This window comes from Chelonia mydas, chromosome 6 (assembly GCF_015237465.2).
Source record: "Chelonia mydas isolate rCheMyd1 chromosome 6, rCheMyd1.pri.v2, whole genome shotgun sequence".
NCBI lineage: Eukaryota > Metazoa > Chordata > Testudines > Cheloniidae > Chelonia > Chelonia mydas.
In genome coordinates, this window is record NC_051246.2 from 16665869 (window position 1) to 16689394 (window position 23526).

Genomic DNA, 23526 nt, shown 5'->3' on the forward strand with positions numbered 1-23526 from the left:
TCTTAAACATACTGCTGAGTATGGTCCAAGTAAGTGTTAGAGAAGGTGAAGATGAGAACTCAGAGAGAAAAGGTAGACAAAGCAGAAAGATGAGTTGATCCTTGTGGAAATATATAGACCTGAACACTTCTCTTTAAGACTCTTGATGATTTGAGTCGGGTATGCCTTGAAAATTAAGTCAACTGGGCTGTGCTGGCAAATGGAATGGTCTACTGCAAATCAAAGCTTGTTTGAGCAAGAGAGCTTTCTCAAGAGCTGGTCCAAGGCTATGGAACTGCTACAGGATCTGCAGGCCACTACTCTGTCCCAAATGCTAGGCACACACTAGCCTGCCTTCACTAATAAAAGCATATAAATTACCATATACAGCTTCCTCCTTGGGCGAGGAATGGAGAATACCATGTCAGGATTTTTCAACTGTGCTCATAATGCCTAGCATCTAAGTTGCCTCAGAGGGCTCTTGTTGCAGTGAAATTTGTTGCTGAAATTTGCCACAGGCATGGTTTGTAAGAGGTGGTTGGAGAGATGAGGAAAGCTAACATCTCTTCAGTGAAAGCAAAGATTACAAATAAGTAGCAAGTGAGAGGTTTTTAAAGGAGAGAACAGATCGGAAAGATACCTGAATAAAAGAGCTGAATGAAAGAGTGGTAGGAATATGGGGTGTTAGGGACAAATGTTGCAGAGGTGGCTTTTCTAAGAGATTGGATGATAGGAAGGTAGGGGGAAAGAAGGAGATGGTATCAGTGGGGTTGGAGGTAGATACTTCCCTGAACCATGGCTGCTGTAGCTTTTGAAGGAAGTAAATTCCTCCCTGCTGGTTGTGGGAAGGCTTCAGCAAGGAGAGAGAGCTGTGAGAGTGAAGAGTACTAATGGTATGAAAGAGAGAGAATTACATGCACCTTTGGAAAGAATGGGAGGATCAGGAATTAGACCACTGTTTAGAAGGCATCGCTGCCGAGCATATCTGTGTATTCTAGACCTTCTGGTTTAGTAAACAGTGCGTACTCCATCTCTCCTTTTTCTCAAGGCACTGACCTGTTTGACTTAGGGTCTGTTATAGCTGGCCTGCATACAAAACAGAGAATTGCAAACTTTCACTGGAACGAATTGGTTAAAGGCAGCTATTGAGCTATCCAAGCTGAGGGAACCCATGACCAAGATCACATCCTACTGGAGAATCTAGTGTGATCAGAAACACTTCAGTTTCTAGATGGGTGAGGTAGACTGCCTTCTATTTCTTTGAGACCACAAGTGTGCTAGGTTCCACACAGATACAGACAGGCTCTACCCCAAAGAGTTTAATCTGACTAACATGCAAGGAAGAAGTAGAAAAGGGAAAGAAGGTGCTGTTGGAGGTAAGGGAGTGAGTGACAAATGAGAATTTTTAGACATACATGAGTGGGAGTAGCTGGAGCAGCTAAGATTGCGATTAGCACCGCAAGGCGCACACTGTCCACATCCTTCCAGGGGCTGGGATCAGCCAGCTGGATTCAGAGTTGGAGGGGTATTTTAAATTAATGTGGTCTGTGAGGATGCTTCAACTACGCATTTGTTAGACAGAGCTAGTCTATGAACTCTCCAGTCCATAGAATCATAGAAGATTAGGATTGGAAGAGACCTTGGGAGGTCATCTAGTCCAACCCCCTGCTCAAAGCAGGAACAACCCCAGCTAAATCATCCCAGCCAGGGCTTTGTCAAGATGGGCCTTAAAAACCTCACCGCCCCCCTTGGTAATCCATTCCAGTGCTTCACCACCCTCCTAGTGAAATAGTTTTTCCTAATATCCAAGCTAGACCTCCCCCACTGCAACTTGGGATCATCGCTTACTGTCTTACTCTGACAGGTTGGATCCATGCTGTGTATACTCCCACTGACACTTTGGTTTTCGGGGGCAATTTCCTGCACAGCTTCAACATCCCCATGCAGCTACGGATCTACAACATTGAAGACCGCACAAGGGTAAGGAACATAGGAGGGCCTGAAGGCGACCTCTGAATCAGAGACCCTCCCTCAGCACAAGGGAACAAATACAGGCTACCGAGCTTCCAAAAGGATCTGTCTCCAGCTTACTGTGTCTAAGAAAATGGGAAGACTGGCTGGTTTGGGGCTGGGGAAGGATGGGATATGGGGTATTAATTTCTAGGGCACTGGTTCTAATCCAGCTCCAGGTTGGGGAGAACCAGGGGGAGAAGGGAATTGGGTACAGTGAATCTGAGTGGGGCTCTCCAAGCCCCTCTTCATAGGAAAAGGAAGATTACTTGTCACTGGAGTCGCCCAAATGTGGTGCTTCTGCATTTTCATTTTCCTTCCTCTGCTGCTTTGGAGTCTTATGCTAAGTTTTGACCAGCAGAGAGGGTTATTGAGGCCAAAGGCCTCTTGTGACCTTGAGTGAGAGTGCTTGGATCTGCAGGGTGATGCATCCCCACCAGTTAACTGCTGTGAATTGAGTTCAGGACTTGCCAGGTGTAACACACAGCTGCTAACATGAAGCTGCAAAAGCACTACGCAGACTCTTATTGGCAATAGCCTTCCCTTCTCTTAAGCATCCTTCAGAACATGTAACTTACGTTAGATTTTAGCTTGAGGTCAAAGTGTGGTACTCGCAGCTAAGGTGTTGTGTAGCGTGCTTGTCTTGCTACTATCCCTGCAACAATGGGGGAGGGTTTGTTCGATGTTAAATGTAGCACAGATCTGTGACCCTAAACAAGAATAAAATGTTAATGGCCTGGGAGTGAGGTATGCCTGCGCTGCCTGTGGGCAGTTTCCTGCAGTGAGATAAAATGTCAGGATGCTGGAAGCACTCCCTGTATATGCTGTTCCATGTACCTGCAATTCCCAACCCTCACAAGAGGCTCACTCTGGGACTAAGATAGCTATGCTTGGAGTGTTGTCACTGTGCTTTCCTTTTGAGTGTAGCTGATCTCTTCCCTTGGCTCTGTCTTGCCTCTTTCACCCCATGACAGGTCCCAAATAAGTTTCGCTACCCCTTCTACTATGAGATGTGTTGGTATGTGCTGGAACGCTATGTTTACTGCATCACCAGTCACTCCCACCTGACCAAGGACTTCCAGAAGGAATCACTCAGCATGGGTAAGAGTAACTGCTTGGCCCCCATCTCCTCCTTGTCATACTCCTTGTCTTCCAATTCCCTCACTGCTAATACAGCAGGGCAGGGGGGCATTCAGGAGGTTCACTTCCTTAAATTTCACACTTCCTATCTTTCGTGTTCGTCATGTTTAAGGGAATCCGCAGGGAGAGGGCAAACAGGATCAATGAGTCAAAAGCTGCAGTTTGTCCTGGAGCTTTCCTTTACCCCCATGAAGTGCTAGGCCAGCCATCTCTGCTCGAAAGGGCTGCAGATAATCTAGCCCAAGTTGTCCCCATGTACGTGCCCAGTTAGTGACGTGCAGCCTCTAGTGAATGGGGAAGGGGCGATGCAGTCCCTGCTGCTATGTTCATGGGCCAGCTCCAGCTGATGATGGGGAAAATGTTTCCTGTGGCCTAGAACCTCGTGTGCTAGATTAAGTTGCTGTGTCTGTGGGTTTTTATATTGAGGGTTGTAGGGGCCTCTTGCAACATAGCAGGAGCAGGAATCCAATAAAGGGTGATGTATGAGACCTTGCTCTCAAAAGGGATCCGAAAATCATTTGCAGGATGCCCTCTCATCACACCTGTAGCATTTCCAGGGCTAGAACTTCTACCCAAAGGGCTCCAGCAAAGGCAAAGCCCTGTGACTCCTCTTTCCCCTGCAGATTTCAGAACATTTTCTTTAGTAGCTTAAGATGGTCAGTTCAGGGCAGCCTGCTGCTCTCAAACTCCTGTTCTTCTACAGTGTGGCTCCATATCCATTTGATCAGCTTCCCCCAGCAGTGGAGTGTGGTGAAATAATGAACAGAGGTGGTATTAATGGGACAGCTATAGGAGCAGCAGCATCCACAGCCCTTCTCCTCTCTCAGCCTTGGTGGGGAGGGGTGCTTTACATTTGGCACTCATTGGAAATCAGGCTACTCTTCTGCCACTCCCACACAATGGTCACTCTAGACCACTGGCGTATCCATTCAGTGTCTTGCTCTGTCCAGCCGCTTGTTTTCCTGGCTTTACACGCCATTCTTTCTGGTGGTTGAGGGAGATGCCTTCCTGTCTCCTTCAGATGATTAGCCTGAAAACCCTCAATCTCCTGTAAACGGTCCGCTTGGCAGGCCTGCTGTTCTGCTCCTCTCATTCTCTCTCTCTCTAATCTTTCCCCTCACCCTCGTGGCAGATATGGAGTTGAGCTGCTTGGAGCCGGGGAACATGGATGAAGAGGACGATGCAGCAGGGAGGGACCCCAGGCGCCCAGTCACCAGACGATCAATTCTCACAAGCCCTGTAGCTAACGGTGCCAACCTAGACTATGATGATCTAAGCAGAGGCTGCAGGAGCCTGCCAGGCCTCAAGAGAACTCTGTCTATGGACTCCTCTGACTCCAGCCGGGGCTCCCACAATGGTCAGGCCTGGGATCCCCATGGCAGCAGTCCTTTCAAGTACAGGAAGGTGCATCTGACCCAGTTTGAACTGGAAGGTCTACGCTGCCTGGTGGACAAGCTGGAGTCGCTGCCTCTGCACAAGAAATGTGTCCCCACGGGCATAGAGGATGAGGACGCCCTCATTGCTGACGTTAAGGTATGTAGAAGCTGAGAACCTCTGCTCCACGGAGTCCCATATCCCTGCCTGTCATTGTCCGTAAACAAAAGCAAGGAGTGCCAGGATGCTCCTGGCTTGCTGGGGGCAGTGCAAGAGAGGCTCAGGGAGGAGTTCCTCCTGCAGCTGATGAGCTTGTGCCTGAAACCATGAGGTCTGGCTACGTGATCTAAGCTGGCACATAGTTATCAATGGTTATAAAACTACATCTTCCATTACTGAGTCCACTCTGTCTTGGTGACTTTCTGGGAGAGGTGCTCCAAAAGTGTGCTATATCCCCCAAAGGTTCATTTAGTTCTAAATGTGCTACCTCTAACTTGGTGCCCCCCTTTTCCAATGGGGACTGATGGTTTTTACTCATATTTCAGAGATAAAATGCAGGTATTCAATCTACCAAATGATGTTTAGAGGGGATCTGGGCCCAAAGGGGAAAACCGAACCCAACCTAATTTTGATTCCTTTAGGGGTGTAGAGATGCCAGTGTGACTAACTATCTCTACCAAGGCAGTTTTTTCTGGTGCCGTCATGGACACGAGTTCTGAAAATCATCTTAGGGCCCATTTGGTTCATTTTCAGGTGACACTGCAAGATTGTTCATGGCACAATGTATTCTCCATACTAGCCTTAATCCTCCTTAGTGGTCATCAGAACAATCTCCTCCGTTCCTCATTGCCCATTACAGATGGACTTGGTTGTATTTTTGTTTGGTTGTTTGCCCAGGGTATATGATCTCTTGCAGGTTTCGCTAGGTGGGTTATTATATGCATGTTTCTCCTTTTCATTCTGTATCCCACCATGCTTTGCAATAGGTAGGCCTATGAAGATGGTCACCATGAGCCAGGTCTCTAACCCTTGCATTACTGAAAGAAGAAGGGAATTCCAGCCCACCCTTTTCTGAAAATATCAGCTTTGAATCCTAAAACCAAGGTTAGAAGGCTGGGTTTCTGTCCCACCCTTCCTCATTGTCCACTCCTATGTTATGCTCTCTGTCCCTTCTGAAGCAGATAGAGACACAAACTTAGCCTTACCTCTCCACAGGTAGCACTGTTAGCCTTCTAGCCAAGCTTTGCCCATACTCCCACCATCAGCACAAGTATGATTCCCACCCATTCTTTCTGCACTAAATTTAGAAAAAACATGGTCCTTCCAGTTTGGGGAGGTGAGCCAAGGCTGTGGTTTATGGTAGTTAGCTAGTGGAGAGGTGTCTGCATAGAAGAGTGTACTGTTGGATGGTTTAACTTTATTTTGCTTTTGTGGCTTTGTCATTTATGTTGTCGCAACCTTAACCGATACACAGTATAGTGTTGTATGATATAAGAATTGTGAAAGCAGTGTGTCTGCACTCTTGACCTGAATAAGGGATTTGCTGCGTATCCTTACCATCTGAATATCAGGAGTGCTGCCTTTAGATCCTCTCGCAGATTGCACCAATTGATGTTGTATCTTGTGAATTACGTGGCATACCAGGCACATTCTAAATGTCAGTTAATGGACGCTCCAGAAGGAGTATAGGAACTTCTTGGCCACTTTTCTAGGTTTTTAAATCCACAAAACAACCTGGTCGATCATGCCTTGCAGATCAGCAGAAAGGACTGCAGGTGAAAAGGAGTATCGACTGGCCAGAACATTCAATAGAACTCCTGAGCCAATTGTGAAGTTCCACAGAGATCCTAACTCTTGTGAAAGAACCTCTTTGAAGTGTGCATATAAACTCAATCCATAATTTCAAGACTTTTTCTCCACAGCCATGAGGGTTAGAAACTTCTTCAAATGAAAGCTTTGATTCTGGAGCAACTACTTGTCATCAAAAATATTAATCAACAAACATCATGGAGGAAAAAACAGCTCGGATGAATATTGTTAAATCAAAATAACAAACTAATAAACTTTAAAGTCAGCTTTCCCTTAGATGCACTTAAAATCTACAAGGTAAATCATCTTTTAATCTTAAACGAGTAAATTTTTACCAAAAGCTTGAGACTTGAATAAAGTTAAAGGGACCATTTTTAACAAATTATAATTAAATCTCGATCAGTTTGGTAGAATCCTCAACATTAAATCTTCACTCTCAGGTTATGTGCTGAGAACTTGGACGAGATACGCTCCATTCTTTATGGAAAACAAAGGGGTTTTACCTTATGTAGCAAAATTGAACAAAACCTTAACTTGGGAGCTGCTGTCGATGCCTCCATAATTCAATACATGGCATAAAGGATGAATGAGACTTGGATAACTGTGTTTAATTTGCAAATATTCCTGAATACCTTCCCATTTCTCTGGTACCAGTATTGTGAGTCTTACCTGTTCGCTATTGGTTGGTTCAGTAACTCCCATATTCAGCATGGTTTGTATTTCTTCCTGCAGAACTGCAGCCATCTTTTCAGAAATACAGTGATACTATTGCTGTATCTGAGTGGAGTCTCACAGTGGTGATATGTTGTTCTGACTGGTCTTTCTGCTAGTAGTGCTTAGTCTTCCCTTGCAGTTCTGTGAGATGTGGCTCAAATGAGGTTCTTCCTGGTGTAACCCTAGCCTATCTAGATCTTACATCTTCTCCATTCTGGCTCATTGCTCTGCTCACAAAAAGTTAAGATCTATTCTCACCACACTTGGCATTTGTCTGGGATAGCTGCCTGATAACTTAACAGCCTTGCTTTCTTCAAACTTGCATATTGTTCTTCCCACCCTGCAAGTAACTTACTCTGTTGCAACTAGGGCTAGCCCACAACATTTTGGCACCTGAGGCGGGGAGCTCAAATGATGCCCCCATGTCCCCTCGCTTGGGCCAAAACTTTGAAAGGTCTCAATTCTGCCTTCTTCCTGTTCTACTCCTCTCATGGTACTGCTCTGCTACCTACCCCAATAAAGGAGAACTAACAACTTAAAATGCCTTGTTCAAAAATTTTAAGTAATGCTTACATTTGCTTTCAGGCGTTTGAAAGTTAACTTTTCTTGTCTGCATAGTAAACACTGGCATTTTTATCTGTTTAAATAATCAAAGTGGTGCTTTCCGTGCCTTCTTGGTTGTAAAGATTGAACTGCTTCCTGAAGGTCCATAGTCTGGGCCAGCTCATGCTCTACTGAGATCGTTGCAAGGCCGACCAGCCTCTCCTGTGTCATTGTGGAGCGTAGATGTGTTTTTATTAACTTCAGCTTGGAGAAGCTGCGTTCTCCACTGGCAGTTGTTACAGGAAATGTTAGAAGTATGCGCAGAGCAACAAAAGCATTTGGAAAGAGAGTGATCATCTTATTTGTGCACATATATTTCAGAATATCCTTTGGAGTTGATCCTGCTGAAATGGATCTTGAAAGGGCTTTCAGTTCATCACCTAAATCACTCGCATCAATATCGCACATGCCATCATGTGTCAGCACAGTCTCTAGTGCCCTGCATTGCTGGTGTAGGTCATCTTCAGGTATAGTGAGGAGTTTTGAAATATCATACAACATCCCAAATATACTGCTGTGTTCCTTGAGCTACTTAAAACGTTCTTCAACTGACTGTATTGCACAATCTAGCACCTGGTTAAAGAATTCAACTTTGAATTGTTGTTTGGGGTCTCTTATAGGATTATCCCATACCTCATAAACAAAATATAGTCTTCATCGGTGACTCTTGTATTCTTGAATGGGTGGGGAAAATAGCTTCAGTGTGAAGTTCCTCTGCCAACTTCTGTGCACTCTTCAGAATGTTTTGAAATCCCTCATCTGACCGGTAAGACTGTAGGTATGACTTTGCTTTGTCCAATTGTTCCATTGCTCCAGATATATCAAGGTCAACACCTTGGAGTCTCTTGCTTACGACATTTATTTCAAACAGTATGTCGTGCCACAACACTAAGCCACGCAGAAATTTGAAGTTATGTATGTTTCTGGTGATTCCATTTCCTTCTGCCACTGTTCTCCCACAAACAGTTCCTGTCATAGCATTAGCCTCCATAATGGCAACTATGGCATCATCTACCTTCCCAATTTGGTGTTTGATAGGCTTTATCGCCTCCACTCGACTTTCCTGTTAGAGGCTTATTCCTTCACCCACTTACTTCCCTGATCCTTCTCACATGAACAGAGAGCAACAATACCCGAAGTCCAAAGGTGCAAACAATTCGATGTTCTTTGGGGTGAACTTCCAGCAAGCATGATTCTAGTTTCCTTCCTTAGTGTCCACCTTCCTAGCTCTGACACCACAGAGCCTTACCTGTGTCCCTGTTCCCATTCCCCCCCTTAGCAAAACATGATTCCAATTTCCCCAACCCCATTCCCTGTTCCCATTCCCCCCCTACACACACACACACTTCCTGATTGACTGCAGACTGTATAGTAAAACTTGAGTTCTGCTTAGCTATATCTTAACCAATCATTTTACTGAAATTTAACTAACCAGTCCTAACATACTGTAACATGATTATTTAACCAATTGTATCCCATCACCTTAATTAGTTTACACCCAGCAAAATTAATTATACAGCAGATAGAAACAATCACAGAACCAGACAGAGACCATGCAAATAAACAATAGCAAAGTGGGAACTATAATGACAAAACAATACAGAAGTGAGGATTTCACATCCCAGCTATTGATTAGTGAGTTCTTGTGAGACAGGATGCTATCAAACGAAGTTTCCTTTTACATTTTCTAGGCACTTCCCTTTCTCTGGAGTTGATAGATCAGATCACCTTTCTAACAGCTCCAGATCGCTTTATTTCAGTGTGACTAAATGGGAATGTAAGGATGTGACCGCTTGCTTCCCAGCTCATGGCTGCCTCTGCTGCTTAGCCAAAGGCCTTAGCCTAAGAACAGGGCCTCAGACTGTCACAGTGAGAAAAGGCCTTATACAGTCAGTGATTTTGATTCTCTTTTGTACCTCTATAACTAGCTAAGTGATAAGAATACACCTAAATTCTTAAAGTATAGGCCTTTACAGACAGGCCTGAATATCTATATCCTAACATTTCCCATCGTGTGGCACTCAGGGGTTTCAGTATCAGAGAGGATGTTCCCAGATGTTGCTTCAAAATTTGCCATTGATGAGTTGATGCAGAGGAAAATACATATATGCTTTGAATTACATTTAAAAAATTCAGCAGCCTCAGTAGAAGCCCCACTGACCACCAAGTTCAATGAATGAGAACTGCATGGGACAAAAAATGCTCAAGGGTTTAACTCTCAGATCTGCGTCTGCACTCCTCTGTTCTTTCCTCTCATGTTGGCACCATTATCGTAGCCCTAACTTCTCATGTCAGCTATCGCAATTCCCGTATCTTCCAGCTTTTTAAGAAGCACATTTGTCATACCAGCTCCTGTAGTATCAATGTCTATAAATTCTAGAGAATGCTCTCTGACAGTCACCATTGCAGGGACATTTTCACTGGGTTCCGTTACAAAACGCACCATTAAAGTAATTTGTTCCGTATGGCTGATGTCAGGTATGCAGTCCAGAATAACAGTAATATTTTGCCAACTTCAGATCTGCCACAATCTTCTGTTTGATTTTTGTTGCCAGTAACTGTATGGTCTCATTTTGAATTGTTTTTCCAAGGTAGTGGTGTGTGTACATTTCTTGGGTGGTGACTCTTCTTAGATGCTCCTGGAGTACAGCATCAAACTCAGCCATCAGCTCCACAATTTTAAGGAAGTTTCCATTGTTTGGCACATACAGCTGATCTGAAACTGTGGAAAAACCTGAGTGTCTCTGGATTAAGTTTAGAAGTGTGTGCAACAAGAGTGATGTAGTGGTGGGAGTCTGCTATAGACCACCGGACCAGGGGGATGAGGTGGATGAGGCTTTCTTCCGGCAACTCACGGAAGCTACTAGATCGCATGCCCTGATTCTCATGGGTGACTTTAATTTTCCTGATATCTGCTGGGAGAGCAATACAGCGGTGCATAGACAATCCAGGAAGTTTTTGGAAAGCGTAGGGGACAATTTCCTGGTGCAAGTGCTAGGGGAGCCAACTAGGGGGGCGCTTTTCTTGACCTGCTGCTCACAAACCGGGTAGAATTAGTAGGGGAAGCAAAAGTGGATGGGAATCTGGGAGGCAGTGACCATGAGTTGGTTGAGTTCAGGATCCTGACGCAGGGAAGAAAGGTAAGCAGCAGGATAGGACCCTGGACTTCAGGAAAGCAGACTTCGACTCCCTCAGGGAACAGATGGCCAGGATCCCCTGGGGGACTAACATGAAGGGGAAGGGAGTCCAGGAGAGCTGGCTGTATTTCAAGGAATCCCTGTTGAGGTTACAGGGACAAACCATCCCGATGAGTCGAAAGAATAGTAAATATGGCAGGCGACCAGCTTGGCTTAATGGTGAAATCCTAGCGGATCTTAAACATAAAAAAGAAGCTTACAAGAAGTGGAAGGTTGGACATATGACCAGGGAAGAGTATAAAAATATTGCTCGGGCATGTAGGAAAGATATCAGGAGGGCCAAATTGCACCTGGAGCTGCAGCTAGCAAGAGATGTCAAGAGTAACAAGAAGGGTTTCTTCAGGTATGTTGGCAACAAGAAGAAAGCCAAGGAAAGTGTGGGCCCCTTACTGAATGAGGGAGGCAACCTAGTGACAGAGGATGTGGAAAAAGCTAATGTACTCAATGCTTTTTTTGCCTCTGTTTTCACTAACAAGGTCAGCTCCCAGACTGTTGCGCTGGGCATCACAAAATGGGGAAGAGATGGCCAGCCCTCTGTGGAGATAGAGGTGGTTAGGGACTATTTAGAAAAGCTGGACGTGCACAAGTCCATGGGGCCGGACGAGTTGCATCCGAGAGTGCTGAAGGAATTGGCGGCTGTGATTGCAGAGCCCTTGGCCATTATCTTTGAAAACTCGTGGCGAACGGGGGAAGTCCTGGATGACTGGAAAAGGGCTAATGTAGTGCCAATCTTTAAAAAAGGGAAGGAGGAGGATCCTGGGAACTACAGGCCAGTCAGCCTCACCTCAGTCCCTGGATAAATCATGGAGCAGGTCCTCAAAGAATCAATCCTGAAGCACTTACATGAGAGGAAAGTGATCAGGAACAGTCAGCATGGATTCACCAAGGGAAGGTCATGCCTGACTAATCTAATCGCCTTTTATGATGAGATTACTGGTTCTGTGGATGAAGGGAAAGCAGTGGATGTATTGTTTCTTGACTTTAGCAAAGCTTTTGACACGGTCTCCCACAGTATTCTTGTCAGCAAGTTAAAGAAGTATGGGCTGGATGAATGCACTATAAGGTGGGTAGAAAGCTGGCTAGATTGTCGGGCTCAACGGGTAGTGATCAATGGCTCCATGTCTAGTTGGCAGCCGGTGTCAAGTGGAGTGCCCCAGGGGTCGGTCCTGGGGCCGGTTTTGTTCAATATCTTCATAAATGATCTGGAGGATGGTGTGGATTGCACTCTCAGCAAATTTGCGGATGATACTAAACTGGGAGGAGTGGTAGATACGCTGGAGGGCAGGGATAGGATACAGAAGGACCTAGACAAATTGGAGGATTGGGCCAAAAGAAATCTGATGAGGTTCAATAAGGATAAGTGCAGGGTCCTGCACTTAGGATGGAAGAATCCAATGCACCGCTACAGACTAGGGACCGAATGGCTAGGCAGCAGTTCTGCGGAAAAGGACCTGGGGTGACAGTGGACGAGAAGCTGGATATGAGTCAGCAGTGTGCCCTTGTTGCCAAGAAGGCCAATGGCATTTTGGGATGTATAAGTAGGGGCATAGCGAGCAGATCGAGGGACGTGATCGTTCCCCTCTATTCGACACTGGTGAGGCCTCATCTGGAGTACTGTGTCCAGTTTTGGGCCCCACACTACAAGAAGGATGTGGATAAATTGGAGAGAGTCCAGCGAAGGGCAACAAAAATGATTAGGGGTCTAGAGCACATGACTTATGAGGAGAGGCTGAGGGAGCTGGGATTGTTTAGTCTGCAGAAGAGAAGAATGAGGGGGGATTTGATAGCTGCTTTCAACTACCTGAAAGGGGGTTCCAAAGAGGATGGCTCTAGACTGTTCTCAATGGTAGCAGATGACAGAACGAGGAGTAATGGTCTCAAGTTGCAATGGGGGAGGTTTAGATTGGATATTAGGAAAAACTTTTTCACTAAGAGGGTGGTGAAACACTGGAATGCGTTACCTAGGGAGGTGGTAGAATCTCCTTCCTTAGAGGTTTTTAAGGTCAGGCTTGACAAAGCCCTGGCTGGGATGATTTAACTGGGAATTGGTCCTGCTTCGAGCAGGGGGTTGGACTAGATGACCTTCTGGGGTCCCTTCCAACCCTGATATTCTATGATTCTATGAAGTGCCACGCAGTGTTAGGTTTTTGATAGCAAGCATTCTCATAATGGCAATGAGCCTTTTCAGAGCATTTTGCCAGTAAAGAGATGCTGATGCAATCTTCTCTTGATGCTGATTATCTGTGGTGGCCTTTAACCTTACTCTCATCTCAAGCTCTTTCCACCTATGGAATGCTCTCTAGTGATTTGCTGCCTTCTCATGGCATGCCAGATTTCTAGCCAGATTTTTCCAGTCCTTTGTTCCTGCAGAACCCAATGTGGCTGGAACATTAGACTGGAAGAGTTTGCAACAATAACAGTATGCAGCATTCTGGGGTTTTGAGTACATAAGCCATGGCCCCTCCACTTTGTCACCATTGGGGATTTCACGCCAGTAATATGTTGGATGAAAACTTCTATTTTCTTTGTCTTTGGGGAACATGAAGTTTTTCACTTGCTGTGGCCCATGCAGTACAAGGAAGTCCCTCAGGCTACTGCTCAAGTGGGTCCACGGTCCTGGATCATCTAGGCTTAAGGAGCTAAACTCAGCAGCAGCTGTTTCTTGCGCCTCCACCACACTCTTCTCTGATCTATGCTTTTCTTCAGGAATGTGAATGGTTACATCCATTTGAGATGGAGGTATGGATGCTGCAGTAGCTGCCAGGTCACTGCACTCTGACTAACTGGAAGATCAGGCATCTCCTCACCACTCACATCCTCACTGGGGCCGGAAGGCTCACCGTGAACATTTGTGTCTATGTATCTCAGGAGAGCTCCTTTCTGCTTAGATAGAAAAGCTTCTTTTGCTTTCTTTTTTTCTGAATGCTGCCCCAGATGGGCGTTTTCTTCTTTCACTCATGACTGCTGTTCTGTGCCAGCTATAGTGGCTCTCAACACTCAATTGAAGGGGACAAATAAAGCAGGCTGGTAGCAGGGTCTGAGTGAGGAAAGATATCAGTGTCTTAAGGGCCTAACTGGCTCCTACTACTTCAGTTGACTGCCTGTTCTCCTTAAGTGGGTTCAGGGAAGCAGCGTGAAACCGGAAGGGTCCCTGAGAAGGTGGTGTTAATCAGTCCAGGCTCCTTGGGGTGCTAGAGAGGTACATAAGAGGCTCCTCCTCCTCCTCTCTCTCCCTGCAGCTCCTGCTACTTTCTGTTCCCTCTCACCTTTTCGCCTGCCTGCCTGTTATGTCTCTTGTGCCCTCCTTCCTCCAGCACAGCACTCCACCATCTCTGTGCATCTAGAGCAGAAAGAATACATATGCACCAGCAGCAGACACAATTTTCTACGCTCTGGGTCCTAGTGGCGCCGCCCCCCGCCCCCTACCCCCGCCCAGTCTGGCACCTGAGGCAGCCACCAGAGTTCGCTTCATGGTAAGGCCAGCCCTGGTTGCAACACTAATAAATAAAACCTTTTGTCCTGGTATTAGTAGGTTTTGCTTCCTCATTACGCTGGAAGTGGGGGCTTCCTTAAAATGTTCTTGTGCCAGCTGGCTCATTTGGAAGAGTCCGTCTCTCACCTGAAGGTCTTGACTTGCTTTACTTTCCAGGATTAGCTACAGTTCCCAGGTTTCTTTAAGAATGTGTTGCAGTCCTCATGTCTGTCAGACAGAATAGAACAAAGTAAAAGCTATAGATACCTGAGGTATTTGCACATGAGCAGTAACCTATCCCAAACTGCCCATGTAGCATTTACAGATTCCCACTGCATCTTTTAAACCTTTCTCTAGGGCCGTCAACCAATGAACGCATTTCATAGAATCATAGAATATCAGGGTTGGAAGGGACCTCAGGAGGTCATCTAGTCCAACCCGCTGCTCAAAACAGGACCAGCACCAACTAAAATCATCCCAGCCAAGGTTTTGTCAAGCCGGGCCTTAAAAACCTCTAAGGATGGAGATTCCACCACCTCCCTAGGGAACCCATTCCAGTGCGTCACCACCCTCGTGAAAGTTTTTTTCCTAATATCCAACCTAAACCTCCCCCACTGCAACTTGAGACAATTACTCCTTGTTCTGTCATCTGGTACCACTGAGAACAGTCTAGATCATCCTATTTGGAACCCCCTTTCAGGTTGTCAGGGTTCCTTCCCCACTCTGAACTCTAGGGCACAGATGTGGGGACCTGCATGGAAAAACCCCCTAAGCTTATTTTTACCAGCTTAGGTTAAAACTTCCCCAAGGTACAAACTATTTTACCTTTTGCCCTTGGACTTTATTGCTGCCACCACCTAGCATCTAACAAATATATAACAGGGAAAGAGCCCACTTGGAAACGTCTTTCCCCCCAAAATCCTCCCCAAACCCTACACCCCCTTTCCTGGGGAAGGCTTGATAAAAATCCTTACCAATTTGCATAGATGAACACAGACCCAAATCCTTGGATCTTAAGAACAATGAAAAGACAATCAGGTTCTTAAAAGAAGAATTTTAATTGAAGAAAAAGTAAAAGAATCACCTCTGTAAAATCAGGATGGTAAATACCTTACAGGGTAATCAGATTCAAAACACAGAGAAATCCCTCTATGCAAAACCTTAAGTTACAAAAAGACACACAAACAGGAATATATATTCCATTCAGCACAGCTTATCAGCCGTTTAAACAAAACCGAATCTAACGCATATCTAGCTAGATTACTTACTAAGTTCTAAGACTCCATTCCTGTTCTGTCCCTGGCAAAAACATCACACAGACAGAGAGAACCTTTGTTTCTCCCCCCCTCCAGCTTTGAAAGTACCTTGTGTCCTCACTGGTCATTTTGGTCAGCTGCCAGCGAGGTTATCCTAGCTTCTTAACCTTTTACAGGTGAAAGGGTTTTTCCTCTGGCCAGGAGGGATTTTAAAGGTTTACCCTTCCCTTTATATTTATGACACAGGTAGTTGAAAGCAGCTATCAAATCCCCCCTCATTCTTCTCTTCCGCAGACTAAACAATCCCAGTTCCCTCAGCCTCTCCTCATAAGTCATGTGTTCCAGTCCCCTAATAATTTTTGTTGCCCTCTGCTGGACTCTCCAATTTTTCCCACATCCCTTCTGTAGTTGGGGGACCAAAACTGGACACACTACTCCAGGTGTGGCCTCACCAATGCCAAATAGAGGGGAATAATCACTTCCCTCGATCTGTTGGCAATGCTCCTACTTATACAGGCCAATATGCCGTATGGCTTCTTGACAACAAGGGCACACTGCTGACTCATATCCAGATTCTAGTCCACTGTAATCCCCAGGTCCTTTTCTGAAGAACTGCTGCTTAGCCAGTCAGTCATCACCCTTGTTGCTCACACTTCTAAACTTTAATCCAGAGACTCTCAGGTTTTTCTGCAGTTTCATACTGGAGCTCTGAGCAGTCATACTGCACTCTTACATACAGTGCAACACCCCCACCTTTTCTGCCCTGCCTGTCCTTCCTGAACAATTTATATCCATCCATGACAGTACTGCAATCATGTGAGTTATCCCACCAAGTCTCTGTTATTCCAACCACATCATAATTCCTTGACTGTGCCAGGACTTCCAGTTCTCCCTTGCTTGTTTTCCCAGGCTTCTTGCATTTGTGTATAGGCACTTAAGATAACTTGCTGATCATCCTGCTTCTCAGTTTGAGCAGGAGCACTCTCCTCTTGCGCTCTCGTGCTTCCTCCCTGTATCCTACTTCCCCACTTACCTCAGGGCTTTGGTCTCCTTCCCCCAGTGAACCTAGTTTAAAGCCCTCCTCACTAGGTTAGCCAGCCTGCTTGCGAAGATGCTCTTCCCTTTCTTCGTTAGGTGGAGCCCGTCTCTGCCTAGCACTCCTCCTCCTTGGAACATCATCCCATGGTCAAAGAATCCAAAGCCTTCTCTCCGACACCACCTGCGTAGCCATTTGTTGACTTCCACAATTCGACGGTCTCTACCCAGGCCTTTTCCTTCCACGGGGAGGATGGACGAGAACACCACTTGTGCCGCAAACTCCTTTATCCTTCTTCCCAGGGCCACGTGGTCTGCAGTGATCCGCTCAAGGTCATTCTTGGCAGTATCATTGGTGTCCACGTGGAGAAGCAGGAAGGGGTAGCGATGCGAGGGCTTGATGAGTTTCAGCAGTCTCTCCTTCACATCGTGAATCCTAGATCCTGGCAAGCAGCAGACTTCTCGGTTTTCCCGGTCAGGGCGGCAGATAGATGATTCAATCCCCCCGAGGAGGGAGTCCCCGATTACTACCACCACCCGCCGCCGCCTCTTGGGAGCGGCAGTCGTGGAACCTCCATCCCTAGGACAGTGCATCTCATGCCTTCCAATCGGCGGAGTCTCCTTCTGTTCCCTTCCCTCAGAGGTATCATCTAGTCCACTCCCCGCATTAGTACCTGTGGAGAGAACATGAAAACGGTTGTTTACCTGTATCTGTGTTGCTGGTATATGGACGCTCCCCTTTCTTCTTCTGGAGGTCACATGCTGCCAAATTTCTTCACCGTCCTTCTGTCCCTGCTGCGCAGCCTGCTCTGAATCTTCAGAATGTTGTGCCCATAGAAGCATATCCTGACATCTGTACAGGAAATCTTCAGTTTCCCTTGTGCAACGCAGGGTTGATACTTGTTTCTCCAGACCTTGAACCTTCTCTTCCAATATGGAGACCAGCTTGTACTTTATACAGACAGTCACTTCTGTCCTGTGGAAGAAAGACAAACCTGGCACATCCTGTGCAGATAACAGCTGAATGCTCACCATCCATATTACCTTCCTTCTAAGAGCTTCCTCAGGTGCTGTAGTAACTACTCAGAGAAGCCTGCAAGATGAAAGCCTCAGTGGGCTCTCCCCAGGCAAACTCCCACTGTTAGCCCTCCGCTGGTTCGCGACTGACTGGCTTTTTATAACAGTCAGGCCCACTCAGGGCTCACCTGGAACAAAGCACTCCCAATTCACACTTTTAACATTTGAATTCTTTTTATTTCCAATTGTCTGTAAAGTGGCTGCATAACCCTGGACATGACATTTCTGGTGTTTGCGGTGTGTCCTGGATAACAATTGAACGAATGCACTCACCACCTGCCGGCTTTTTAATATCTTCTTTGGGAAAGGCTTCTGGGTACATAGTCATTAACAGCCACTAGATACTGGTTATCCAAATAATTGCATTCTAGGGGTCTTGCAGCATCCATCATTTTGTGAGGAAAGTGGCACCTCCTACAAGTGGAAATGTCACAAGATGTGTAATCACCTTTTTTTTCTTAGTGAAGGCAACTTTCTGGAATTTCAGGCCAGGTTTGAATCCATTCCTCTACTTGTTGATACAAATCAGGCTAATAAAATCTCAGTGCTATCCTGTCCTAGGTTTCTTTTTGTTGGTGCAGGGGGTCCTGCCTATGGAATTATGTGTCAAACCATTAGGACCGTTTCTCTACAAGCTTTAGGGATTACTGGCTTTTTCCTTTAAGGGGCACTCTGATACATACTTATCTGTGGTCCCATACTGGGACATAGTTTTATACCTTCACTGGTATACCCCTGACTTCTACACCACTTGGGAGTATAGAGGCTGAAGAGTGAGATCTGACTGTAGAACATCAATACTGAGAGGGTTGTACCACATCCAGCTTCATCTTTCTCTTAACCTCGCCTCATCGTGCCCTACCCTTTTCTCCAAGGCTTTGTTTTTTAGCTTTTCCTGGCTCCTCGGCAAACCTCTTGGTGTGATTCCAGGTCTTTCCTTTCTTGTCCTGTGATTGAATCACTACGCAAGCTGTAATGGTTTCACTAAGAAGGCCTATGAGAACTGGAAAACCTTGTCCTCATACCCTATTGGAAGGGAGTGTTCCTACTTTAACTTGCATCATAAAACAGTGATGTGTACTTCAGGAGCTACATAGATCCCTCAGTCCTCATACATACAACCTGAGCATGGTAGCTTGGTCCAGATCCCTTGCAAAGAACAAACTTCACAGAACTCCCTTTATCCAGCAGCACTCTTACCTCCTGACCATCATGCAAAGCCTTGGGCATCTTACTGGTGCATAGCTAATATCTGGTTCCTCTTGAGGTACATAACCTAAGCTGGCAATTGAGAGATTTTAACAGGGCAGCCATTAGTTTATGCCTCATCTGGTCTCAATAATAAATGAGGTTCCTTCCCCTCCCTCCACCTGATTTATGATCTTAAAACCTACTTCACACACACCCATTTTTTCCAATCACCCTTGTCCCTCAGTCTTCCCACACATAATGCTCCCCAAAGTCTTAGTGGGGACCTGGTTTCTTAGTAGCGTAGCTTTTCAGCGGGCCATCAGAGAAATTGTTATATCTACTACCTGCTCATTGGACTTAGATGGTTCATAAGCCCAAGTCTGGACCTCTTAGTAATTGCAGTAGTAAATGTTTATTTTGGTAGTGCCCGGAGGCCCAACTGGGATTGGGACCCCATTAAGCTCGGTGCAGTACAAACACAGAGAGACTCCCTACCCTGAAGGTGAACAATCTGAAGTTCCCATATCCAGGATCTCCTCTCTGGTCTGGCTGCCGCTAGTGTGTAGCTGAGCTAATCATTCATTGCAGAGTCTGACTGCTGCCCAGAACTGCTCTGTCTCTTCACCAATCTATTTTCTGTTACCTCTGCTGTCACTAATTAAATCCTCCTTCATTGCATGATGGGCTGCTACTGCCTCCCCTTGCCTGCGGGGCCTGTAGTCCACTCCATCTGTCAGCCATCTCTCAGCCATGCAAGGGTGGTCACCATTCATTCAAAGCAGGATAGTTCTCCTGTACCCCAGTCTTCTCCCCCCTGCAATAAATCAGGATCATTTAGGTTCCTGCCTCACTATTCTCCCTCTAGGTTCTGAGTGTCTAGAGCTGCTCTCTCCTGTCTCTGTTCAAGAAGTGGCGAGGACTTCAGTTGCTGAAGCCCACATCTTTCAAAATTGCTAAACTAGACTTCTGGTCATCACATCCTCCCTTTTTCATACTGGAGCAAGGATAGCCATGGTTGGAGAAAAATTTAGGACATAGAGGATCCATGGCTGGAGGGAGCTGGCCATTGCTCAGTCCTGGAGACTGCCCAGAAGCATAAAATAGGCACCCTCTGCAGCAGAGGGGAGGTCACTGGCTACATGGAAAGTTGTTCCCATGGGACAGAGCAGAGTGAAACCTACAATGAAATCTGCAAAGGGTGTAGCTTGAAAGAGGTGTTTGGTTTGAAAAAGCAGCCACTCCTCATCTCTCCTGCTGTGAAAGGGAGGGTTAAACCTTCCCTATTCACCTGTAAAGTGCAGTAGACAATCACCCAAACTCTCAACCTTGATATATCAGGGTGTGATGAGAGGTGGTAGCTTCCTACAGCACAAGATGAGTAAGAAGGCATATGTATTGAATATGTCAGAATCATTATCTAATGAGACTGTATGAAGAAACCTTTCCCATTGAGGGACAGGAATGCAGGGCATGTTTCACAGGAGGTGCATGTGATTGGTTGGTGAAACACCCAATGTACTCCATGATTTGCAGCCTTCTGGAGAATTGTGATCTAGCATCTCAGCTTTTTATTATACAAAGCTTCTAACCTTTATCGGTGCAGAGATGTCTTCCTGAGTCTGTGGACAGCCTGCAACAGTAGACCTGAGAGGGTCAGTTCACCATGGTGTTAATGCTGATGCCCCATATGGATGGCAGTTCAAACCACAGCCTTGTTAGCTACTGGATTATTTTAGCAGAAACATCCAGCTAATCTGTGCGTCCCTGCCACATCCTTCTCAAACTGCTCCTCATGCCCCTTGGGTGCAAAAAAAATCCAACTGTCCCCTGCTCACCTGCCAGACTTTAAGCTTTCCCTGCTAGCTTCTACAAGAGTGAAGGTTCTGTGGTATGTAATATATTAAACTGGGGGCAGCATAACACAATTTAATAGACCTTAATTAGTACCATTTTCCTTGTATATTTCATACTTTAATAACATCCTCCATTTTTAACTGAAGCTGTCCCACAATGTATTATGTTGAGATTCACCAGTGATGGGAACGGGATGGGTGCACTGGGATATCTTGGGCATGGCTACACTGGAAACTTTGAAGCGCTGTCGTGGGAGTGCTCCCACGGCAGCACTTCGAAGTGCGAGTGTGATCGCACACGAGCGCTGGGAGAGAGCTCTCCCAGTGCTCCTGGTAATCCACCTCCAGGAGGGGATGAGCTCAGAGCCTGTCTACACTTGTGCTTTAAAACACTCAGACTTGCTGCACTCGGGTGGGGAGGGGGGGATTTTTCACACCCCTGAGCCAGCAACTTAGAGCACTATAAAATATATGTGTAGGCAAGCCCCTTGTGTAACTCAGGTAAACCCAGTATGGCTTTTTGAGGTAGCCACTAGAGGGGGACATATAAATTGGTTCGAGGCTGCAACTGCCTCTAAAAGTTAGCGGATGAGGTCTCTTAGCTGAAATAGTGGAGGTTCATGGTTTTAGATCCCCAGGTTCAATGCCTGCAGACTCAGTTTGTGTTCAGTAGTCTGCAATGGACTCTGACCACCTCCTTTCTCATAGGAATATAATCGTCCCCCCATGCCCCTCAATGAGATGCTGTGTAGGGCCTGGGTGTCCGTTCAGAGGAAGCCCGTAAACAGCCTGATTAAGAAAATGGGAAGGTGGCTAGCCAGGGCGTGTAAGACAAGGACAAATGCAGGCCAGCCGCAGCGCACACAAGGGGTTAACGCTTTTCTGTTGCTCTCTAAAGTCAGCCACACTGCCGAAGCCCTCGGGGTCTGGCCCTGGGTTCTCCGATTGCAGTGGTGAGGGGAGGGGACAGGGGAGGGGGGCTCTTCGGGCAGCCCTGTCTGCCAATCAGCGAGCCGCCAGCCGCTTGTCCCAGCCTCCTCTGACTCTGCAGCAGAACGAAGCTGTCCTCTGCGCGCTGTCTCGCTCGCTGGCTCTTTCTCTTCTGCCATCTTTCCGCCTGCAAAGCATTGCTGGGAGCCGCATGTGGGTGACGCAGCAGCATTGTCTGCGGGCACAGGAAGCTGCGGACGGGGTCTGGAAAGGAGCGAGCTTCTGCTGGGGCAGCTGCCTGGGTTGGGGAGGGCGGCTCTTGGGAACATGTCTCCCGAAGAGCGGGGGGGTTTGCTGATTTACACACTGTAAATCGGAAGGAGTGGAGCCAGGGAGAGCCCCGCAGCTCGCAGTGCACGGAACGGAACAAAGGGGCTCGGAAACTTCATTCCGCACAGCCTCGGCAGCTCCAGAGGGACGTAGCACGCAAGGTCAGGCAGCGAGGAGAGCTTCCTTGGGGGGATTGGATGGGAACCTCCGGGGGGGGGGGGGGCACTTAGTTGCCATCCACGTTTCCGCAGAACAATGCTATTGGCGTTCTTCTATGAGATCTGCCCTCTCGAAACAGCTCCCTGCTGGGGCTCGGGCTTTCCCCTCTTCTCTGACTGGGGTTGGCTTGTTTACGTGGGGTTCCTGCACCTTTTTGGGGGGAGGGCGTTCTGGGGTGGAAATCACGTCGCCCGTTCCCTCTCTGGGAGTATTTTCCGCTTGTGCTAGCGATCCTCGAGGCGGGGTGTTCCAAGGCTAGAAGTTGGTGTTCTCCCTCCTGAGATGAGCACAGAGGGGACACATTTAGGGTTCCCTGCCCCATACTGCCTTGTTTGGTTAGATGTTGGATCACGGTGTGCCCCCTCCCACTCAGAGCAGGGTGTTCGTGCCTGAACAGCCAGCCAGCCCACCCCCTGGAGTACCTGGGGCAGGGGGAGTGTGCATTTCCCCCTCCCTGCTCTGATAGACACACATACCTCAATGCCTAAGTGCCCCTAGACCCTGACCTTTCCTTTCAGTGTGTGCTCATGTGAAGGCTGGCTGAGGGAGGAAAGTCTGGTTGTGGACAGCACGCTATGCTGCTCTGGGAGTGGAGGCAGCCACTTCCGCCCGCGCCCGCAGCCTTCGTAGAAGGGCGGGGAGTAACTGGAAAGCAGCCTTCCCCAGCAGAGGCTCCCTTTGGGGGACGTGCATCCCCTGGGGTGGATGTGAGCCCAGCCCATGCCCTGTTTCCTCCTGGCAGCAGGAAGCACTGCGCTTGCCTGACACATGGGAGTGCCAGCAGGAGGCTCCTGAAAACGTAGCCATAGCAACAGCCAAGTAAATAAAGCACATCTGCAACGGCAATCTGGGTGGGTGGGTGGGTGGGGTAGAGAGCAGAGGCCAGGCTTGGCACTGGTAGCCCAAGAGCCTTCCAAGGGATGCAGGTGCTTGTCGCTAACACCTGGCTGTAGGATGTCCTTGAGTTAAAGGCAGGAGGGCCAGCCCTGGGAACGTTCTCAGAAGCCTCGAAGCCCTGCCGCCTTTTCGAACTGTTCATTACTGTGAAATCCAAACTGGAAGGCAGAATGGGAAGACGCTTCTAGCTACCTGGCACCCAGCACAGGGCTGTGTGGTTTCCTTGTGAGAATGACTGCCTCCTACACCAGAGCAGGGGCTGGCTGTCTTGCACTCTGTCTGCTGCTTAGAGCGTTCAAATTACAGGGAAGCATCATGCCCCAACTCAGCTCCTCTGGAAAAGGGGCTGGGCTTCTGCTCTTCTACAAAAGAACTAGTCCCCACACAAGTGCACACTCCTCTCAGCATGGTCTGCCAGGGACTGCTGGGCTGAAACGGCT

At 47.1% G+C, this 23526-nt stretch overlaps 1 protein-coding gene across 9 annotated transcripts in view; it reads left to right on the forward strand.

Moving 5' to 3' along the window:
• The window catches only part of KDM2A (lysine demethylase 2A), an 83234-nt gene that overhangs the window by 49195 nt on the left and 10513 nt on the right, over positions 1-23526 (forward strand). For 8 of the 9 annotated variants that reach the window (XM_043548369.1, XM_043548370.1, XM_037899354.2 and 5 more), the window contains exons 11-13: positions 1844-1959; positions 2964-3090; positions 4262-4662. In XM_043548369.1, coding sequence (XP_043404304.1) covers positions 1844-1959; positions 2964-3090; positions 4262-4662 — 644 coding nt within the window. Of the gene's footprint in view, positions 1-1843; positions 1960-2963; positions 3091-4261; positions 4663-21872; positions 22132-23526 lie in introns of those variants that run through there. The other variant, XM_037899357.2, reaches the window with a different exon arrangement.